This window comes from Lichenostomus cassidix, chromosome W (genome assembly GCF_008360975.1).
Source record: "Lichenostomus cassidix isolate B80296 chromosome W, HeHo_3.0, whole genome shotgun sequence".
Taxonomy (NCBI): Eukaryota; Metazoa; Chordata; class Aves; order Passeriformes; family Meliphagidae; genus Lichenostomus; species Lichenostomus cassidix.
In genome coordinates, this window is record NC_139510.1 from 5070190 (window position 1) to 5091552 (window position 21363).

Consider the following 21363-nt stretch of genomic DNA (forward strand, 5'->3'; position numbering starts at 1 on the left):
TTAGCATGTGCACCATGCATGCTCCGTATATCCTGGTGGTCTTTGGAGACCCCCAAAGCCCCCTCCAAGGTGACGGTCTTTCATGGGATGATTCAGCGGTTTCTGTGCTGGTTTCAAATGCATGCTTAGCCGATAAGCCATCAGGCCAGAGCTGTTACCTACAATTTGAATTTGAATTAAGAGTTCAGCCTTCAGCCCTGGAAGCCACAGACAGGCGCCTGTGCTGGTGGAAGGGGGGGGCAAAACCTCAGAGAATCTTTCTCACCCCTTCATTCTTGTTAGTCGCAAGTTCCCCCCGGTACATTCTTTACAGTACTTCCTCAGAGCTCAAGGGCACTGCTGCGCCTCCCCCGGTACCTTTCCCACGGCGCATTCCCAGGGCTCAGGGGCACTGCCGCGGCCTGTATGGCCTACTTTAGCTAACAATGGTCTTGTTCACACAAACCTCTTAAGGATTCATGACCGCGATCTTGAAGCTATTCTGTAACAATTCCCTCTCCTTGTCTTTGTGCGAGCAAGACCCTGCTAGCTACCTGATCAATTTGCTTTGTAATGCAGCTGTAAGCAATTCTTATCACTACAATTATTAGTATAAAAACTCCTTACCAGGGTAAGGCTTCTTTAATTAAGGTTATTAGCCATGGTGACAGACCTCCAAACAGGGATGATAACCATTTATCAAAAGGATTGACTTCAACTGTAATTGTGGAGGTGTGTTTTTTCAGCCACTGTCGCTGCCTATGGATGGAATTGCTATGATCTGACAAATTAAAGTGTGGCTAGCACAGGTTTTTCCCATGAGAAATTTTCTTGTGTTTTATAAATAAAGATAAAGTTTGGATGTTGTTGGAACAGTGTCCCAGAACTTGGACAGTGCAGGCCTGGCCAATCAGGCCTGGGGGAAGGCTTCTGACTAACCAATCTGGGTGACTTTTGAGAACTCTATATATGTGATGAAATCAAAACAATAAAGGTCATTCCTTCTTGCCACTGAGAACTGGTGCATTCATTACTCTGCTAGCTGCTCAACAGCGACATTAAAGCAGCACATCCCTTCAAAGTCTTTACAGCCATGGCCTTGAGCTAACAACAAGAAATCAATGGCAGCTCGATTTTGAAGCACAGCATGTCGCAAGCTCTTTTGATCAATTAAAAATTGGGAAATAACATTAGTAGTAACATTTGCTTGCTTAACTGTCCAGCATGCTAGTTTCTCAAGCTGCCTAAGGGCATTTGCAGCGGCTACTCCGTGGGTAAACAGGGAGGCGAACACCTTAGCTGTTACAGACCACAACTCAACATCATCTTTGCACTGTGGGTCCAGTTGATGGGAAAGTGAACGTCACTGGCGCCCTGGCTCAGCAGTTACGCTGAGCCACAGGTGTTGGTTAGGCGCCAGAAGTGTCAATTCTCCTAAATAGCATGGCCCACCAAACATGTTATGAGGGATGCCTTGCCATGCTCTGAGAATGCGTTAATTGGTAGCAAGAATGCTGAAATCAGGCATTATAGATAAACATAGATACATGTTAAGGCAAGTAGCCAAACTTAGGGCGTGGAAGTATATAACCAATAGTATTGTATGATTACAGAATATGCATGATTTAGTTAACTACACTATAAAACTGTATGCTGTAAATCAATAAACCGAAGCTTGTATAAAACCCATATTGGATTGTCAAGCCTCCGTTTCTCAGCATAATGGTGACCCCGATGTCCAAGGGTCTCCCTCCCCTTTTGGCTGGATCTATCTGGGAGGCGATGTAACCACGACTGAGAAGGCACCTGGCTCCGATCACCCCGGAGGGTCGAAGCAGTGGGGCGCACTGATCATACGACCGTACAGGCGGGATCTGGACACTGCCGGACTTGTGAGGTGAAAATCTCGCACCAGAGAGGAGAAGTGGCCGAAAACCTCGGGGGTGAGAGTGAGTACGCAGTTCCGTAAATCGGAATGGAGAGGCAACCCGCTTTTGATCTGTTATTTTGCTTTTTAGAAAAGCGGGGGATTAACGTTAAGGACATAAAGAGTGATTTAATGGCGTTGACAGCATGGGGGTTCGCTAAAGGTTGTTTTATTGACCCTAATACCATTTTTGATCGTGATGAATGGCAGAAAGTAGGAGATAAGGTGAGAGATGCTATGTGTGATGATGAGAAACTGGGGAAAAAGCTAGGTAAAACATGGAAGATAGTTAGTAGTGCTTTAGATCAATATTACGCAGAACAGAAAGCAGCTAAGGCTGCTGCTGAATGCTTGGGACCACCTTCCTCATCCCCTGAAGAGCGGCCGTGGCCGCTCCCCCCATTAACAAACACAGTACATATTCCCCCTACTAATCCATTTGCTGAGCCCTCTGAGGATGCAGTGAAGCCTTCCGCTCCGATCGAGTCTTCTGACCCAGTATCTCACAGGGCAGTTTTTCAGTCACCTGGCTTGCAGGGCCCCGATCTCCCACTTACTGGGAGTCTGGCTGCTCCCGGTGGGGTCGGGCCGGGGTCTGTGAATCAGCGTGAAGCTATGTGGAAGCTGATTGCTGCACAGGCGGCACAGGAGGGGGAATTAGAGGCTGCCACTGACATGCTGAGTGCATTCCCAGTAGTTTTCGAACCGAATGACGGGGGGGGGTTTACTGCTAGTATTTCACCTTTAGATTGGAAATTATTATCACAGTTACGAGCTACTGTTAGTGAGTTTGGAGTTACGGGGGAACCCAGTAAACAAATGTTAGATTATATCTGGGGGTCAGGACTTCTGCTCCCCTGTGATATTAAAAGCATTATTAAATTGATACTCACTCAACATCAACAATTGCTGTTCAATGCTCATTGGCAGGCATTCTGCCAGGAGTCGGTGGGTCTAAATCGCCAACAAGGTGACCCACTATATGGAGTTACTCTGGATGAATTGATGGGGTTAGGTCCTTATCTAAGAAGTGAGGCTCAGGCATTCGTGGGACCAGAAAGGATTAGAGAATCTATGGATTTGGCTCGACAAGCTTTGAACAAGTTAAAGGTACCTGGTGGTCTTCCGTCCTACATGTCTATAAAACAGGGACGGGATGAGCCGTTGGGGTCCTTTGTAGATAAGGTATCAGCTGCGATCAAAACAGCAGGAACGGCTGAGTACATGCAAGGTGCTATATTAAAGCAGTGTATATTACAGAATGGGAATGCTTCAATCCGAAACCTTATAATGACTTTGTCAGGGAATTGGTCTATAGAGGAACTTTTAGAAAGGGCTACTATGATTCCCACAGGCGATCAGGCTATGTTAGTCAGTGCTATTGAGGAACTAGGAAAGGGCTTGAAAGCACAGGCAGAAACCTCTCATAGTCAAGTTCTCGCCGCACTAGCCCCCCTCCGGCAGCCAAGGCCACCTCCAGCAACTCGAAAAACAAAGCTCCATTGTTTTCGCTGTGGACAGCCAGGGCACTTTCAGCGAAACTGCTCTGCTGGAGCAGTATGGTGTTCTCATTGCCAGACCCCGTCACACAGCTCTGCAGCTTGTCGGAGACCCCAGGGAAACGGGAATCGGAGCGCGAAAGGGGGCTGCGCTATGACACAAATTGCATCCGCCCAATTTCAGCCGCCTCACAACCAACTACTCCAGCCTCCTTACAGCCAGTTACCTGGCAACCAGCCACCGTCGGGAGCCTCGGGGTGGACCTGGCAACCACAGTAGACGTTACCTTGGTGGATACCTCCCCCAAGTGGATACCTACTGGAATTACAGGACCAATTATAATCAGAGGGCAACCTGTTGGTGCTCTTTTGATCGGGCATTCATCTGCAACCATGAAAGGACTGGACATTTTAACTGGATTAATCGATGCTGATTTTCAGGGTACAATTGACATTATGGCTCAGACATTTCATCCACCTATTCATATTCCTGCTGGATCTAAAATTACTCAAGTTGTCCCTATACCACAGTTGCTCCAAAGTCCATCTGGCCGGCCTCATCGAGGAGCAGGAGGTTTTGGCTCCACAGGCCCTGCGGTTATGCTAACAGTGGATTTGAGGCAACGTCCACAAAAATGGATATCTTTGGAATATTCTGGCCATCGGATACAATTATCAGCACTTTTGGATACTGGAGCTGATGTCACGGTACTGGATGAAAACAAATGGCCTGCTCACTGGCCAGCATATGCACCTGGAGCTACTGTTTCTGGTGTAGGAGGTATCACCATGGCTCGTCGGTCACCACGTTTAAAAATTACCATCGATGACAAAGTTGTGGACTGTGTGGTACAGTTGTTACCACTTCCCCCAGGAGTAAATGCTTTAGTAGGCCGTGATGTTTTGGCCCAAATGGGAGTTGTATTAACATCGGAATCGCATTTCTAGAGGGGGCCATTGCATGGGCTTTCCCCATCCGTCTCACCTGGATTACAAATGAACCTATATGGATGGAGCAATGGCCTCTGAAAAAGGAAAGTCTGGAACAAGCACACTCCTTGATACAAGAACAATTCCAACAGGGACACTTGCGTTTATCTACTAGTCCATGGAATACTCCAATTTTTGTTATAAAGAAAAAATCTGGAAAATATAGACTGCTCCATGATCTGCGTGCTGTAAATGAACAGATGCAACCTATGGGAGCCTTACAACCAGGGCTCCCCAATCCCAGCATGCTACCAGACGAATGGTTCCTACTTGTTGTGGACTTAAAGGACTGTTTTTTCACCATTGAACTACATCCAGACGACATGCAGCGTTTTGCTTTTACGCTGCCCTCAATTCACCGTGAGGCACCTGCACAACGTTTTGAATGGACTGTATTACCACAGGGAATGCGGAACTCACCGACACTTTGTCAACTCTATGTGGATGCTGCTCTCAGGCCTCTTCGGACGGCCTGGCCAGAAGTAATCATCTATCACTACATGGATGATATATTACTGGCACAGAGCGCACCTTTTACCGCAGATCAGTTACATACCCTGACTAATCACTTGCGTGTTCAGGGCCTTACAATCGCCCCTGAAAAGGTACAGAACACATCACCATGGCGATATTTGGGATGGACTATAACAGACCATCAGGTTCGTCCTCAAAAACTGCAGATTCACACAAACATCCAAACCCTACATGATGCTCAGAAACTGATGGGTGAGTTACAATGGCTTCGTCCTGTCATTGGTATTCCTAATGAACTGTTAAATGTCCTGCGGCCTCTACTGAAAGGCACTGATCCAGCTACAAAAGTCACCCTCTCTACAGCACAGCAGGCGGCGATCCGGACTATCTCAGAACGTGTTGTACAAAATCATACATCTCGTCGTCTACTTGATGTGCCACTAAATATCACTGTGCTAACTGGCTCTCAATACCTTTTGGGTGCCATCACTCAGCATAAAAAGAAAACGGGGGAAAATACCCCCACCACAAATGAGGATTACAATGTTTTGGTGCTGGAATGGTTAGCACCACCCCTTCAACCATGAAAAACAATTCAGGAAAACATAATTACAATGGCAAATCTTATCAAACGTGGCCGCCAAAGGATAAGGGAGATCCAAGGAACATCGCCAGGGGAAATACAGGTACCACTGAAGCTGGATGACCTGAACTGGTACTTACAAAATTCTATGGATCTTCAGGCAGGGTTGCTGGAAGAGGGAATCCTCATCAGTATCCGACCTCTCCAGCCTTCTACGCTGGCATGGATGTCTAATCACCGATGGCTAATAAAGCCATTGCGGTCATCCTCTCCGCTTTCAGGAGCAGTGACTGTTTATACAGATGCTGGCAAACGCTCCCGTAAAGCTGCTGCGACGTGGATGGAGGAGAAGCAATGGCGACACAAAATTATTCCTGCAACATCGGAGGACTCTTTACAAACCTTGGAACTATCAGCAGTGGTCTGGGTCTTTACCAACTGGATAGACCAACCTGTTAACATCGTCACAGATTCTCTCTATGTTGCAGACATTGCTAACAGAATTGAGGAAGCAATGGTTAAGGATGTGTAAAAACGCCGACTTGCGGAACTATTGATGGTGCTTAAACGCACCATTGGCCAAAGGACTGACCCATATGCCGTGTTGCATATAAGAAGTCATCAGTGGTCAGAGGGCCTTGGAGAAGGCAATGCCAGAGCGGACCGATTGGTAGCGGTGGCGGAAGCTCCAGTATCTTCCTTTGAGAGGGCCCGCCACGCACATATGAACTTTCATCAAAATGCAAGGGGTCTCCATAAGGGGTTTGGAATTCCACTGGCAGAAGCCAGGGCCATAGTGCGGGCCTGCCCTATTTGTAGTTTTCATAACCAGGGTGTTGGTTTGGGTATGGGAGTGAACCCCAAGGGGTTACAAGCTAATGAGTTATGGCAGATGGATGTAACACATTTCCCTGAATTTGGTAGATTAAAATATGTCCATGTTTGCATTGACACATACAGCCACATGATATGGGCAACATTACAGCCTGGCGAAAGAGCCCCGGATGTTATAAGGCACCTTACTAGTTGCTTTGCCGTATTGGGCAAACCCAAAGCTATCAAAACAGACAATGGACCAGCTTATTGTAGTGCCTTGGTGAAAAAATACATGCAACTTTGGGATATAAAACATACTACAGGAATTCCTCACTCCCCAACGGGGCAGGCAATGGTAGAACGAGCAAATGCAACAATAAAGGGTTACCTGGCAAAACATAAGGAGGTCTCAGATAGTAGAGAAAGGCTTTCTAAAACCCTGTTTGTACTAAATCATCTGTGTATATTTGGAGATCAGGATTTACCACCTATCTTAATTCATCATAAGGGAGTGGCACAGCCACCGGTACCACGCATGAAGGTCCTATATAAGGACCCCAAAACAGGCATCTGGGAGGGTCCAGTAGAGGTCATATATTCTGGCAGAGGTTATTTTTGTGTATCTTCCTCCACAGGCCCCCTTTGGGTTCCTAGCCGCTGGGTGAAGCCTGCACTTGATCAACCTGGCACGGCTACAGGTGCCCCCGATACCACCAATCGATGAAACACCACGACTGATCCGGCTTCTACATTGTGCCCTTGATCCTATCTTGCGGCGAGCTGGGGTTCCAGTCGAGCGTTGGCAAACTTTATTAGAATTAAGAGATATTATAAATAGATTAGGCTCTGTACGCCCTTACCTGAATAGATACCCTTGTAGAAATTGTGCTAAGCTGTGGTGTCAGGCATGGTTGCTTATTAAGTGTGGTATTTGTAAGAAACGGTGGTGGGTCCATCAAGAAGTGTATAATACTTGTTGTTTGGCGTGCGTTAATACACGCATAACTCAAACTGACTTTGCACATAACGGGCTGCAACAAGCTTTAGCCGCATTTACAGGGCTGCCTGATTGGCAAGGTTTGCAATTATTTGAATCTGAAGAGCAAAAATTTATAGCCTGGTTACGTTGGGAGGCCCAAGATGCAGTAAATTGGGCAACATCAAACTCTGGGTCTCAAATTTTTAGAGCAGTGTGCACCGATCGGGCTTTAGAAAGGATCCCAAAGTATTGGGTTATCAGAGAACATGAATGGGAACGCACCAAAAGGCGTTTTGCTCCTGTACATACTGTGCATGTTAGGGGTTGTTCTGGCAGATGCTACCGATGCAAACGCCAAGAATCCCCTCCATTCAATTGAGCCCAGGAAAAATTTGTGGGTCACCTGGGCAAATCAAACACGTACTAGTGCTTTTTGCCTTGCGCTTGCATCAGCCACTGACCCTTTTCGCACATGCTTACTTGGTATCCCAGGCTTTGATAATACTAGCTCCGCACGGTTTTCAACTAACAACTGCTCACGAGCTGCCAATGTTAGCCATCGTACTGCTCTCTTGTTGTCGGGTCTTAATACCTCATTGCCATGGGATCCTCAGGAGTTGGATCTCTTGGGGAGCCGAGCTCTTAATGCAAGTGGCAATGAAACAGGCTGCATAACTTTTGGTAGCCCCATAGTGATTCCTAACAGCACCTGGTTGACTCCCCATATGGCAGAATATGCTAACGTCTCTGCCCAATGTGGTCCACATGGAAGTTATGGCCGGGGCAGTGGTTATATACAAATTTGGGCCAATGAAAGTGCCCTTGCCCTTCCATCAGGTGTATTTCTCATTTGTGGAGACCGTGCATGGCAGGGAGTCCCGAAAGGTGCTCATGGGGGACCATGTTATTTGGGCAAACTCACTTTACTTGCCATGAATAAAACCACTGCAGCCAATTTAATGCGGTCCAGAAAGAGACGCAGTCTTACTTTGGATGCAGACTGCAATGATGAAGTAGGCCTATGGAATAAACCGTCTCGGGTTTTTGCTTCCCTTTTACCACATGTGGGCACTGCACATGCATTAAAAACCATAGGGAGATTGGCCTGCTGGGTAAGCAAGCAGTCAAATGTTACTACAGAAATAATAGAAAAGCTATCCGCAGACATGGATAGCTTAAGGCATTCCATACTGCAGAATCGTGCTGCCATAGATTTTCTGCTGCTTGCTCAGGGGCACGGCTGTGATGAATTTGATGGTATGTGCTGTTTCAACCTTAGCAATCATGGTGAGTCAATACATAAACAACTTCAATGGCTTAAGGAGCATACAGCAAAGGTAACAGTGCAAAAGGACGATGGCCTATTCGGAATTCCATGGGGCGACTGGGGTATAACAGGATGGCTTCGCTATATCTTGCAAGTAGGATTAGTGATTTTACTTGTCCTTGTTGGCATAGCTGTTATTCTACCTTGTGCTTTGCAATGTTTGAAAAAATCATTATCACAGACAGCGAATCAGCTTTGGCTTGCACAAACGCGTAAAGAAAACAGGGGAATTGTGGAAAGCTGGCTTCTAGAGAAGGGACACGCAGATGTAGATAGATTGCTTCTTAACAAGCCGCTTCTTAACAATAGCCATATTCAGCCAACTATTAATTAGATACCTTCGTCCAATCAGCGATCTAGGTCATCATAACCTTTCCTGCAACATAGAAGTCGTGGGGGCCGTCGAGAATGCGTTAATTGGTAGCAAGAATGCTGAAATCAGGCATTATAGATAAACATAGATACATGTTAAGGCAAGTAGCCAAACTTAGGGCGTGGAAGTATATAACCAATAGTATTGTATGATTACAGAATATGCATGATTTAGTTAACTACACTATAAAACTGTATGCTGTAAATCAATAAACCGAAGCTTGTATTAAACCCATATTGGATTGTCAAGCCTCCGTTTCTCAGCAATGCTCTGTCTCCACATATCAAAAACACAGATGGGGGCAACGCTTTGGGTGTTCTATTGTTCCAAATTGTAATTGGTGGTCTTTTTATTTCAGCTCCCAAAGCACCCAAACCTTGATTAACAGTGTTGTTGCTTCCGCAATAGCCGCCCTTAACAGTGTGTGAATACTCTGCTATATTTATCGGGCTGACATTTGTCCAGCCTTTGTTATAGTGACTTAGATATGGATTAAGGCTTTGTTGTCTGCCTCCAAACCAAATACACGTTTGGGTCCAATTGCTAGAGGTGTTGCCAATTTTCATGGAGCCCCAGGAGTTGCAACTCCTGTGGGTCCCATGGCAAGGTGTTGTTTAATCGGTTGATTAAGTTTGCAGCACACCAAGAGGTGCTTTTTGCTGTAGAGCACTTTGTATATGTGCTATAATTGCTAAACACCTCAAAACTAAACAAAGGTATTCCAACTAAACATGTTTTAAACGGTGCAGTAGCTGATTGTAAACTGAGGCAGAATTCTGGATTATGTGTTGCATTAGCCCAAGTCACCCACAAGTTTTGTCTGTCTTCAACTTCCGTTATGAAGGTCGTGGCTGGGCTCGACACCAGAATCTCAATCACTAGCAGCATGAGGAACAGCCTTGGTCCATTTCGCAGGGACCCACTGTGTACCTGTGGATGTAAGCACACACATGTAACCACGCCCTACATATTTCACCTCTGCTGGGCCTTGCCACAGGCCTGTGCAAGGGTCGCGACACATAACCATCATAGGTGCCTTATGCTCTGAGGCTGCAACTCGGCCATGCACCTGTGCAGGAGGAGAATCTTGATCAGAAAAAATACACAAATAGTTTAATACAAACAATGTTTTAGACAGCTTTTTGTATGTATAATGGATTTCATCAAACTTATCCAGGTATCGCTTCAGGGTTTGGTTTGCTCGTTCGACAATGGCCTGTCCCGTTGGTGAGTGGGGAATGCCTGTTGTATGCTTGACCCCCCATTGTTGGCAGAATCATTGCAATCTTTCACTGACATAGGCGGGTCCATTGTCAGTCTTAACTTGCTGAGGCACTCCCATGACAGCAAAGCAGCTTGTCAAGTGCCGTATCACGTGGGAGGCCTTCTCCCCTGCCTGAGCTGTAGCCCACACAAATCTGCTGTATGTATCAATCGTGACATGAACATACTTTAGACGCCCAAACTGCTGAACATGGGTAATGTCCATCTGCCAAAGCTCACAAGGCCCCAAACCCCGGGGATTCACCCCAATTCCCAAGCCTGGACCATGGTGGCTACAACTGGGGCAAGCCCTAACAATGCCTCTTGCTTCTTCCATAGTTATTTTGAACTGGTGGAAGAGTCCTTTGGCATTTTGATGGAAGGTGTTGTGAGCTTCTCTGGCTTTAACAAATTCGCTCAGTGGTGCTGCTACGGAAACCAGGTGATCTGCCCTCTCGTTGCCTTCTCCAAGGCCTTCTGACCATTTGTGGCTTCGTATATGAGTTACAGCATAGGCACATTCTCGCTGATGAATCGCAGCCTGCAGCTGTCTCAATAGCTCGAACAGCTGTTTATTTTGGCAGTCTTTGATTTGGGCATCCTCGATACGCTGCACTATGTCTGTGACATACATGGACTCAGAAACCACATTTAGTTCCGTGGAGTGCCAGTTTACAAAGGTCCAAACGACTGCTGCCAATTCCAGGGTTTGCAGTGAGTCCTTTTCCTCTGCGGCTAATATCTGATAATGCCACTTGCCATCTTGCATCCAAGTTGCCGCTGCACGCTGAGATTTCTTTCCTGCATCTGTGAAGACCGTCACCACATTTGGCAATGGACGCTTGCTTGTTTTAGGTATTGTAATCCAGTCTTGGTTGCTCACCCAGCGCAGGGTGGTGGATTGCAATGGCTCTACATTAATGTCTGTCGCCTGAGACAGCAAGCTAACTTGTAAAGCCTGTGAATGTTGCAGGTACCACTCAAGATCTCGTCGTTTTAGTGGTAAATAAACAGTCCCTGGCTCTTGGCTTGTGAGTTGCAAGATTCTGGTGCGGCCCTTCTGGACCAATTCAGCCAAATTGTCAATTTTTTGTTGAATTGTAGCTTTGGGTTGGTTGCTTGTAAACAGCCATTCTAATACTTTTATCATATCCTTCCCCTTTTTCTTTTTGCACTGCATGAGTGCACCAAGGAGTTGTTTGGAGCCAATTAAAATTGTAAGATCCACAGGGATATCCGGGTCGCGATGATCGACCCAGCACTGCGCAATCTGCGTGCCAATCTGTTGAATGATCTGTTGTTTTTCTGGAGTGGGATGCACTGTCCGTGCTGGGTCGGTGCCTTGCAGCAATGGTCGAAGAGCATCAATATCGTCGTTTGAGATGCTCACAACTGGACGTAGCCACTGAATATTGCCAAGGAGGCGCTGTGCGTCATGTAGCGTTTGCACTTGTGTATTAAGTTGTAATTTTTGTGGTCATACTTGCCCTTCCGTTATCTGCCAGCCCAAATATTTCCAAACAGGGCTACACTGGATTTTCTCCAGAGCAATAATTAGTCCATGTCTGCTTAACTGTTGTTCTAGTATTTTCTCTTGGCTGCTGGTAAAGGCTTGAGCTTGGGCAAATAAAATGTCATCCATGTAATGATAAATCATTGTTTCTGGCCACGCCATATGAATGGGTTGCAGCGCGTTGGCCACAAACAACTGACATAAGGTGGGGCTGTTTTTCATTCCCTGAGGCAGCACAGTCCATTCAAATCTCTGAAAAGGGGCCTCTTTGTTGGGCGTTGGTAGGGTAAAAGCAAATCTTGCAGTGTCAACCAGATGCAGTTTAATAGTGAAAAAGCAGTCCTTAAGGTCAATTATCAGTAAATGCCATCCTTCCGGGAGCATTGCAGGGTTTGGCAGTCCAGGTTGCAGGGCCCCCATTGCCTGCATCTGTGCATTGACTGCTCACAGGTCATGTAAAAGTCTATATTTGCCGGATTTCTTCTTAATGACAAAAATGGGCGTGTTCCAGGGACTTGTAGAAGGTCGTAAATGTCCCTGCTGCAGTTGCTCTTGTACCAGATGTTGTGCTTGTTCCAGACTTTCCTTCTTCAGCGGCCACTGCATGATCCATACCGGCTCGTCGGTAGTCCATGTGAGCTGGATCGGGAAAGTCCATTCTGCAGCGACTGCTCCTAAAAATGCTGATTGGTTAACACAAGTCCTAGTTGATCTAGTACATCTCGGCCAATTAAGGCGTTCATTCCTCTAGGTAAGGGCATGATGGTTACATGGATCATAGCAACCCTGCCTTCAATGGCTACTTGGATTGGGTCGGTGCTCTGTTGTACAAAAACTGCACCTCCCACACCTTCGACTCCATTCAAGGTGTGCTGATGTGGCCAGTCCGGTGGCCAGCAAGCTGTGGCCATAATAGCGATGTCCACACCTGTATCAAGTAGCGCAGGCAAGGTCTGGGACATGCCTTTCCGTGTCCAGGTGGTCTCTACAACTGGCCGTTGTGCCATCGGAACTGTCAGCATTGCAAGTCCTCCAGTAGAGCCAAATCCAGCGGCCCCTTGGTCTGCAAGCACATTATGCTCTTGCATCCGTGCAGCCATGTGTGGGAGTGGGACAAGCTGAGCCAGTCTGTTACCTTTGGGAATGCAGATAGGAGGAAACATAGTCTGCACCATAATGCAAATTTCTCCCATAAAATCAGCATCAATTATTCCTGGTAACACAAAGAGTCCTTTCATGCTCGCCGAAGAACGTCCCACTAGGAGCGCGCCCACAGGTTTGTTGTCAATGTGCAGTGGGCCCTGAATTCTAGTTGGAATTTTCACAGGGCGCAGGTCGGTAAGCGTTATGCCTACTGCTGTTGCCAGGTCCAGGCTGAGGCTCCCCCTTGTGGCGGACTGAAGGACTTGTGCTGGCTCAAGGGGCTGGCGGTTGACTGACTCGTCTGCGGAGACGCAGTCGTGCACGGAGGCTGAACTGATGGTGCTGACACGGCGAGAGGCAGGGCTGTTGGCGTTGTGGCAGAAAGGGCTGGAGCCGCTACTGTTGTCGGGGCGCGGCGGCTGGATGCGCTCTTCTTCCTGTTTCCCGACTGCCGGCAAGCCGCTGTGGAGTGGCTGTCTCGGTTGCAGTTGTTACACCACACTGGACCACTACACTGCCTTCTTAAATGTCCCTCGGCTCCACAGCGATACCACTTAACGGCTTTCCCTGGTCTTGTTCCGCCTGCAGATGTGCTAAGGGGTCGCAACGGCCCTAGCGCAGCAAAGGCTTGAGACTGTGCCTGAGCCAATTTTTCTCCTAACTTTTCTCCCATAGCTGTTACCAACTCTGCAACAAAAGCTTGGGTACTGACAGGCACCTGACTCATTCGTTCTAACATAATTTCTATAGTAGTGTCTGCAGGGAGCGTAATGAGGATGTTTTTTGTCTGCTGATTGCAATTTTCTAACATACACTGACGCAGCAATGCTCCTGTCATCCATGATGCCACCCCAGAGGCTATGATTGCTGCTGAAACCTTATCAACAAAGCTCGCAAATGACTCATCCTTTCCTTGTTTGATAGACATATAGGACAGTGTAGGGGGGGCAGTAAGCACCCTGTTTATGGCTTCTCGTGTGGTCCGCATAGACTCTAGCAAAATGTCTGGCCCTGACTGCATTTGCTCAATAGTTGTAGACCATTGTCCCTGGCCCATTAGCTGTTCTGGAATGACCCCCCGCAGGGGGTCGTTATCACCTCGTCGCTGGTTTGCCGTTTCCTGGCACAGCTGTTGCCAGTGAGCCTGCCACAACAACTGTTGCGACTGGGTCATAATCATTCTGATAATACCTTTGATGTCTTCTGGACACAGTATAAAGCTTCCCCAAATATAATTCAGCATCATTCTTGTGGGCTCACCATGCAGACCCGATTCACTAGCTGTGCTACGCAGTTGCATGAGCAGCTTCCAATCGGTAGCTGCATGGGATGCCTGTTGCCCGCCCCCTTCTAGCAGTTCAAAAAATACAGGAAACACCTGTTTTGCTCGACTTAGTGCTCTGACTTCCTCTGCTAGCTCCATATCACCTTCTTCCACAGCCCTTTCTTCTACTCTCCTCCAATCTATTCTCCGCTGGCCACTTAATCGACCATCATTCTGAGGCGTTGGTTTGAGGGGGACGTAATCCTCCTCAGGTGGAGGAGGTGCACTGGGCCATTCCTCCGATTCCTCAATGCCCAGCGGCGGAGCCGTTCGGAGCTGAGTTTGGCTTGGGACACTAGGGTCCACACCCACTGGAATGCCGTGCTTTGCCAGTGACCCTTGTACTCCTAGCACCGTACACTTCCCTACTGGGGGCAAACTGGGTAGCTCTGCGCCTAAGCCTAACATGCCTGGAATGGGTCGCTCACCCCCCACAACTCCTGCACCTATCCCAGACTGATCGTCCCGAACAGCCCCTCCCAGCTTCTTGGTGGCCACAGTGGCAATTTTCTTTTCTGCCTTATATCGCTGTAAGCAATTTTTCACTTCCCTCCATGGCTTTCCTAACTTTGAACACGTTTTATCACCATCAAGCAATCCATCAAGCAAACAGTCACCATAACTTCGTCACTCCCCCTCCTCAAACACTGTATTAGGATCTGCAAAAAAATCCTTTGGCTTTCCCCACAGCAACTAGTCCTGCTAATTGCTTCATGGTATCTTTGCCTACTCCGCGCTTTTCTAAAAAGCATTGCAATAAGTCTAGGGCTACCTCTCTTTCCATTTTCGTCCAGCTGGATTTAAAACATCTTGGGCGTCGCTGCAGAGTAGCGCACTGCCTGCGTCCCTCTTTTCGTTTCGCAATCGCCGCGCAGCTTATCAGAGTGTAGTCCTCACGGGCGGCGGGTCCCCTCTTGGTCGGCCCAAGCTCGGATCGGCCCTTGCTGAACAAGGGGTGATGATCTTTAGCTCTCCGGTCACTGTGCACCAGTGCTTTCCCGTTCTTGCCACTTTTCGGAGCAGGGTCCTAAGTTCCGTTATCAGTGTCCCTGCTCGTCGGGGTCACCATTTGCCAGGAGGCAAGAGGAAGCAAGCGACAAGCACAAGAAGAGTTATAAGCAAGCTCCATTTATTTCACAGTATGCGTGGCTTATATATTCTTACAAGTGATTATGCTTACTACTAAAAGTTACAATCTACATTCTATGCATTCCATTCTCACACTTTCAGGGTTCCCCCTTCATTCTTGTTAATCGCAAGTTCCCCCCTGGTACATTCTTTACAGTACTTCCTCAGAGCTCAAGGGCACTGCTGCGCCTCCCCCGGTACCTTTCCCACGGCGCATTCCCAGGGCTCAGGGGCACTGCCGAGGCCTGTATGGCCTACTTTAGCTAACAATGGTCTTGTTCGCACAAACCTCTTAAGGATTCATGACCGCGATCTTTAAGCCATTCTGTAACATTTTTCCTCAGTGGGAACAACAGAGAGCAGGTACACCACGACTGCCTGGAAACTATTGAAGCCACATACTCCAGTCGTCCAGATCTGAAGGATACACCTTTGGATGATGCAGAGACCTGGTTTACCAATGGGAGCAGCTACGTCATCAGTGGAAAGCGACATGCGGAGTATGCAGTCACCACCAACAAAAAGGTAATATAATCTGGACCCCTACTAATAATCACTTCTGCCCAGAAAGCTGAAATAATTGCTTTAACCCGTGCTTTGGAAATAACAAAAGGAAAAAAGATAAACATTTATGCAGACTCAAAGTATGCATTTGGAGTTGTACATGCACACGGAGCCATTTGGAAAGAAAGGAGACTGTTGAACTCACAAGGAAAAAACATTAAACGTGCACAAGAGATAACCCGGCTGTTGGAAGCAGTCCAGCTACCTGAAAAAGTAGCAATCATGCACATTAAGGCACACCAGAAAGTGAGCTCAGAATTGGAAGAAGGAAATGATCTTGCAGACAGAGAGGCAAAAGAAGCAGCGAAAGGTGAGGTGACAACTGAAGGGGCTCTAATTCCAGATGGCCAAATCTCCCTAGAAGGTAAGCCAACCCATAATAAAGAGAACAGAAAACTAATTGAAGATCAGGATGGGTCTTATAATGAAGACGGTTGGGCTATTACTGAACAGGGGAGGTTGGTCATTCCCTCTCATTTAGTTTGGGCATTGGTAAGAGAAGAACACCAAAAGACACATTGGGGAATAGATGCCCTACACAAATATTTAAATGAAAAAAATTATTGCCAGAAATTTATATGGTACCATCAAACAGGTAACTCAACAGTGTGACCTTTGCCTCCAGACTAGCCCTAAAAATATCCCCAAACCAAAATTGAGTCAAATTGGGAAAGGGCCTGGACAGCAGTGGCAAATTGATTTTTCGGAACTCCCAAGAAAAGGGGGGTATTGGTACTTGTTGGTATTAACAGATACCTTTTCAGGATGGCCAGAAGCCTTTCCCACTAGAACTGCCAAAGCCCTGGAGGTAACCAAAGTATTGCTGCAAGAAATAATACCACACTTTGGAGTTCCAGCCACAATGTTTTCACATAGAGGACCACATTTCATTTCAAAAGTGGTATAACAAGTTAGCCATCATTTAGGCATAGATTGGGAGCTTCACACCCCATACCACCCACAGTCAAGTGGTCAGATGGAGAAAATGAACCACCTAATCAAACAGCAAATTGTAAGATTGGGGCAAGAAGCCAATTTACCCCGGCCCCAATCTCTTCCACTTGCATTATTACGAATCCGAACTAAATACAGAACCAAAAAAAAATTAAGTCCTTTTGAAATGCTCTATGGGAGACCATATGGAATACAGAAAGGACTATCCACCCAAGTTGGGGAGGAAACACTGACCGCCTACATGGTGGCCTTGAGTAAGCAACTCAGGAAAATTGAAAAGCATGTGGCTGGAACTTGGAGTCGGGGCCTAGACAGCCCAGTACACAACATTCAACCTGGAGATTATGTTTATGTTAAGTCTCTTACAGAGAAAACTTTGGAGCCACAGTGGGAAGGACCATTTCAAGTACTCCTTACCACTTTCACTGCGAACAAAATCAAAGAACAGAACGCCTGGATTCATCATACTCGAGTGAAGAAGGCTCCAGAAACCCCTTGGAAAGTGGCTTCTAATGATAATGAACTGAAATTGAAATTTACCCGGGTAAAATGAATGCAATTAGAAAAGTTACTCTCTTTGGTGTTCTCACAATTATAACCATACTTCAAGGAAAAGGAGGTAGTTTTAGCCAGGGCGATACTGAATGGCCTTGGTCACAAGTCCTCATAGGGCATTCCAGCAATCAGGGAAACTACCCTACAGACAGTCATCTGGATTTGGCTATAATTGTAATGCATGGTGATGAAATTTACCACCCACCTGAATGGGTTTGGAATCGAGATGAGTGGATCATGACCCTATCTGGTATCATTAATGGAAAAATCCAGGTGGGATGCAGGAAAATAGAACCTGGTTTTCAATATGAGAAACCCTCTTCTATTACAGTTCTTGGCCATTTTTTTAATTTTAATCTGGCATACAAAATTCACTCTGGCATTTCAAAAGAAATATGTCCTACTGAGGATTGGAATTGTGTCAAACAAGATGTGTTTTCCTTGTGTTGTCGCCAGAAATTCACTGGTAACAAGACTTCCGGTGACCCAAGTGTCATTAATGTTGATATTACCCAGTCTTGTAAGGAAGAGCAGAGTGACTGCTGGTTTAATCTTACTATGGTTCATCCTTTTTATGTAGTGTGCCAATGGACATCTAAACCTACTCAACCAACACTATTAGGTTTAATTCAGAAATTTAAAATGAATGTGGTAGCCAGACCAAAACAAGAGTCCTCCCAAATTAATACTCCTATTCCTCCTAAACTAACACCTCAACCAAAATTTATGAAGTTGGCCCATATGTAATAAGAAATATAGGCCAACAACAATTGTTGTTTAACCCAGAATGGTCTCTTAAGCGTGTAGAATTACTGATGCAAATTAATGTTTCTGAAACTCAACCAGCTTGCTCCTCTCTTTTAAAGACCTCTTTCGAAGGCTGGACAACATGGTTACAGAGGCAAGAACTCTTCAGGAGCAGAACACGAAGAAATTTAACTGGAGTGTTAGGAACAGGACTGGGTGTTTTAAATGGGATTGATTCAGAGATACTAATGAATAAATTGGCCACCACAACCGGTGACCTAACAAGACTAAAACAACCTTTACAATCTTCTTTACTAGTGTTAGGAAATGGTCAGTGGCAAATTTCAAAGGTACTTCCAGATCTTGCAAAGGCTAACAATCATGATCATAAATTAATATTAGATGCACTTGGAGCAGTTCAAAATAATGTATCCCTCGCTCTTAGTTGCATATAAGCACAATTATGGATGAAATCAGTAGCTTCTTTAATTATAAGAGAAGGGAATGAAGGTGTTTTCCCCATTGAAGTTCGAAAAGCTGTTTGGGATAATGCCACAGAACTAGAAAAGAAGCTCCAATCTTGGTGGACTTTAATAAACTTCACCTATAACCCAATTACTAACACAGCTACAGCCTTTGTACTTACTATACACAATGCCAAAATTTATGTAATTGTCTTGGATTGATGTTATGATAATCCTTTATCCCCTATCGTTGGCTTATATGCCCAAGAAAGAAAAAATGTGTAAAAAATGTGTGGTCCTGTCTCTTTAACTACACCCAGCCGAAGAGAAAAACGCGGGTTGTTTTGAAAACATTTTCCCCAAGCCTCGCTCCGGGGAAAGATTCGTCACCCGGCAGAGACTGCATGCTGGACGGGGGTCGGAGTGAGCTCTGTTCCCGTTTTTTTTCCATTTTTTCTTTTTCCTCGTTTGGACCCCTTCTCTTCGATCTGCTTTGCCACCCGGAGACCCAGGAGGGCCAGAGGACAGCAGAGCTCTCCAGGGAGCTCCACCCGGCCCCGGGGGGAGGCGAGGAGGAGAGGGGCTGCGTCTGAGAAAAGGACTTTTTAATCAGGTTGAATAACTCCTTTTCACCTTGGTTTTCCCCTTCCCCTGTGCCTTGCAGGGCACTCTGCGTGGTTTTGTCAAATAAATAGTTTTTTCTTCACTTCCATTTAAGAGGTTCTGTTGTGGGTGGGGGAGGGGGTGTCGGGGCCCTTCGCTCTCGGAGGAGAGAAAGTTTTATCATTAACCCAGGACAGTATTTGGCGCCCAACTTAGGGGGCCTTGATTACTTGTTCTACACCTTTTGTGGGGTTAGAGAAAGTGAAGAAAAAACCCTAATAATTGCATTCTGGTTTTAAACGCTTGGTATTGAATTACAGCCATCAGTAGTCACTATGCTGTTTGATGGGAGGTTGTTTGATGTAATACTGTCTGTTTGGCACATAGGTTTGTTTCTCTACCAACAGGTAGGGGCAATCTTGTCCGTAATGTATAATTTCCACCAATCAGGGACACGACTCCGGCTTGTTATAGTAATGTGCGTGATACTGACAATCTGTAAGAAGGTATGGGAAACAGTTAAAGATGTACATGCTCTGTTAGTTTCCTCCTCTAGTTTTAGTAACCTGTTTTGGAGTTTTGTTAGTAATATTACCCAACCTGTTAGAGAAGTAGAGGGTGAAGCTTCCTGGCTCCTCACCCATCTCTTTCCCTTTAAATCTGGTATATCATCTTTTGAGAATATTCAGTTTCCCCTGGATGTTAAAGAGACCATTAACTTGGTAGTACAGGTGCTTTACCTAAGAGGTTCCATGTATATGATGTTCAGTTTTACCAGAATGAGGGCTGAGAAGTCCAGAGGGGCTGAGCAAGAGCAAGCACCTAATCCAGATGTGAGGAAATTTGAATGGTGTGGAGTATGGGAGGACATAGGTAAAACTTTAAAGAAATTCTCTGACCCAATAGACTGAGAATTTCCCCCTGGACAAATCCCGAGACCAGCTGAGGTGGGGAAGTATCTGAAAGAGAAGTGCAGAGACAACTGCAGTGCAATATGTTGGGCCCTGGCATATGCTTATCGTACACTGTCGGATATTATAGAACAGGAAGTCAGGGAGCCTAAGCCAGTGGCAGTTGCTCCTATTACAAGGAGCAGGAAAGCCCAATTTAAGACTGATCGCCCAGATGAGAGTGGGGAGGGACCCTCAAGGTCAGCAACTGAGTCAGAGGTCATTGTTGAATCCATGAATGTGAGAGACCTTCACAGCCTAAGAAAAGATTATGTCCAACGAGATGATGAATCTGTAATTAGTTAGTTAGTCCATCTTTGGAATGCCGCAGGCGATGTTGCACTTCTAGATCCTACTGAGGCAAAGCATTTAGGGACTGTGTCACGTGACCCAGATATCAACCAAAATATACGAGATGGACCTGACTGCTGCAGCCTCTGGAGACGAGCTATCAGAGCTGCGAGGGAAAGATACCTACATCCCGACGATATCTATTCGCAACAAACCCAGTGGAGAACCATAGAACAAGGGATTCAACGCTTGAGAGAAATGGCGGTGGTAGAAATTGTCTTCTCAGAGGACATAGCAAACCCAGATCCGATCATAGACCCAGATAGGATAGAATGTACACCTGTGATGTGGCAGAAACTCCTAAAGCTTGGGCCATCAGGGTATGCTTCTGCTTTAGCCATTATGAAGCAAGATGACGGGCATGAGACTGTGCATGATATGACAAGGAAACTCCGAACATATGCAGATGTCGTGCATAGCCCAATGAATGCAAGAATCTCAGCTGTGGAAACAAATCTGCAGAAACTAGAAAATAAGATAGAAAAGAATCATGAGAAACTCAGTAAAGAGATTAAAGACAGCCTTATCCAAATCTCAGCAGTACAGACCAGAGGTTCTGTTACCCCACGCAGACGCTCCTCAGCTATGAGAACTGGATATATCCCTCGACGTGAGTTGTAGTATTTCCTGTGTGACAGTGGAGAAAACATGAACAGGTGGGATGGACAACCCACCACTGTCCTGGCACGACGAGTGCGTGAATTGAAAGAGAGCAAGACTCAGAGAAAGAACTCCACCAGAAGGGAAGTAGCTCTACTCAATATGTCTGATTCCCTTGAAGGAACCTCTAACACGAATGCCCACCAGTGTTAGAGGGGCCCTGCCTCTAGCCAGGTAGAGGCCAGGGAAAACCGAAT

The 21363-nt window shown here is 46.3% G+C and overlaps 1 protein-coding gene, 2 long non-coding RNA genes and 1 pseudogene across 3 annotated transcripts in view; 3 read left to right on the forward strand and 1 right to left on the reverse strand.

Annotated features, from left to right (window-relative positions):
- LOC146425355 (uncharacterized) overlaps positions 1-21363 on the reverse strand; it is a 569707-nt gene that overhangs the window by 372123 nt on the left and 176221 nt on the right. The gene's annotated exons all lie outside the window — the stretch shown is intronic.
- LOC146425369 (endogenous retrovirus group K member 5 Gag polyprotein-like) lies at positions 2522-3685 on the forward strand. The gene has a single exon (XM_085041439.1). The coding sequence runs from the start codon at positions 2522-2524 to the stop codon at positions 3683-3685; it is 1164 nt and encodes a 387-aa protein (XP_084897565.1).
- On the forward strand, positions 17019-18423 carry LOC146425370 (uncharacterized). The gene is made up of 2 exons (XR_014846651.1): positions 17019-17380; positions 18258-18423. It is a non-coding gene; the product is annotated as an uncharacterized LOC146425370 (long non-coding RNA).
- Positions 19007-21172, forward strand: LOC146425371 (uncharacterized; annotated as a pseudogene).

Coding starts and splice junctions, on each gene's coding strand:
- LOC146425369 (XM_085041439.1), top strand. CDS start 2,522: ATGTGGAAGCTGATTGCTGCACAGGCGGCACAGGAGGGGGAATTAGAG.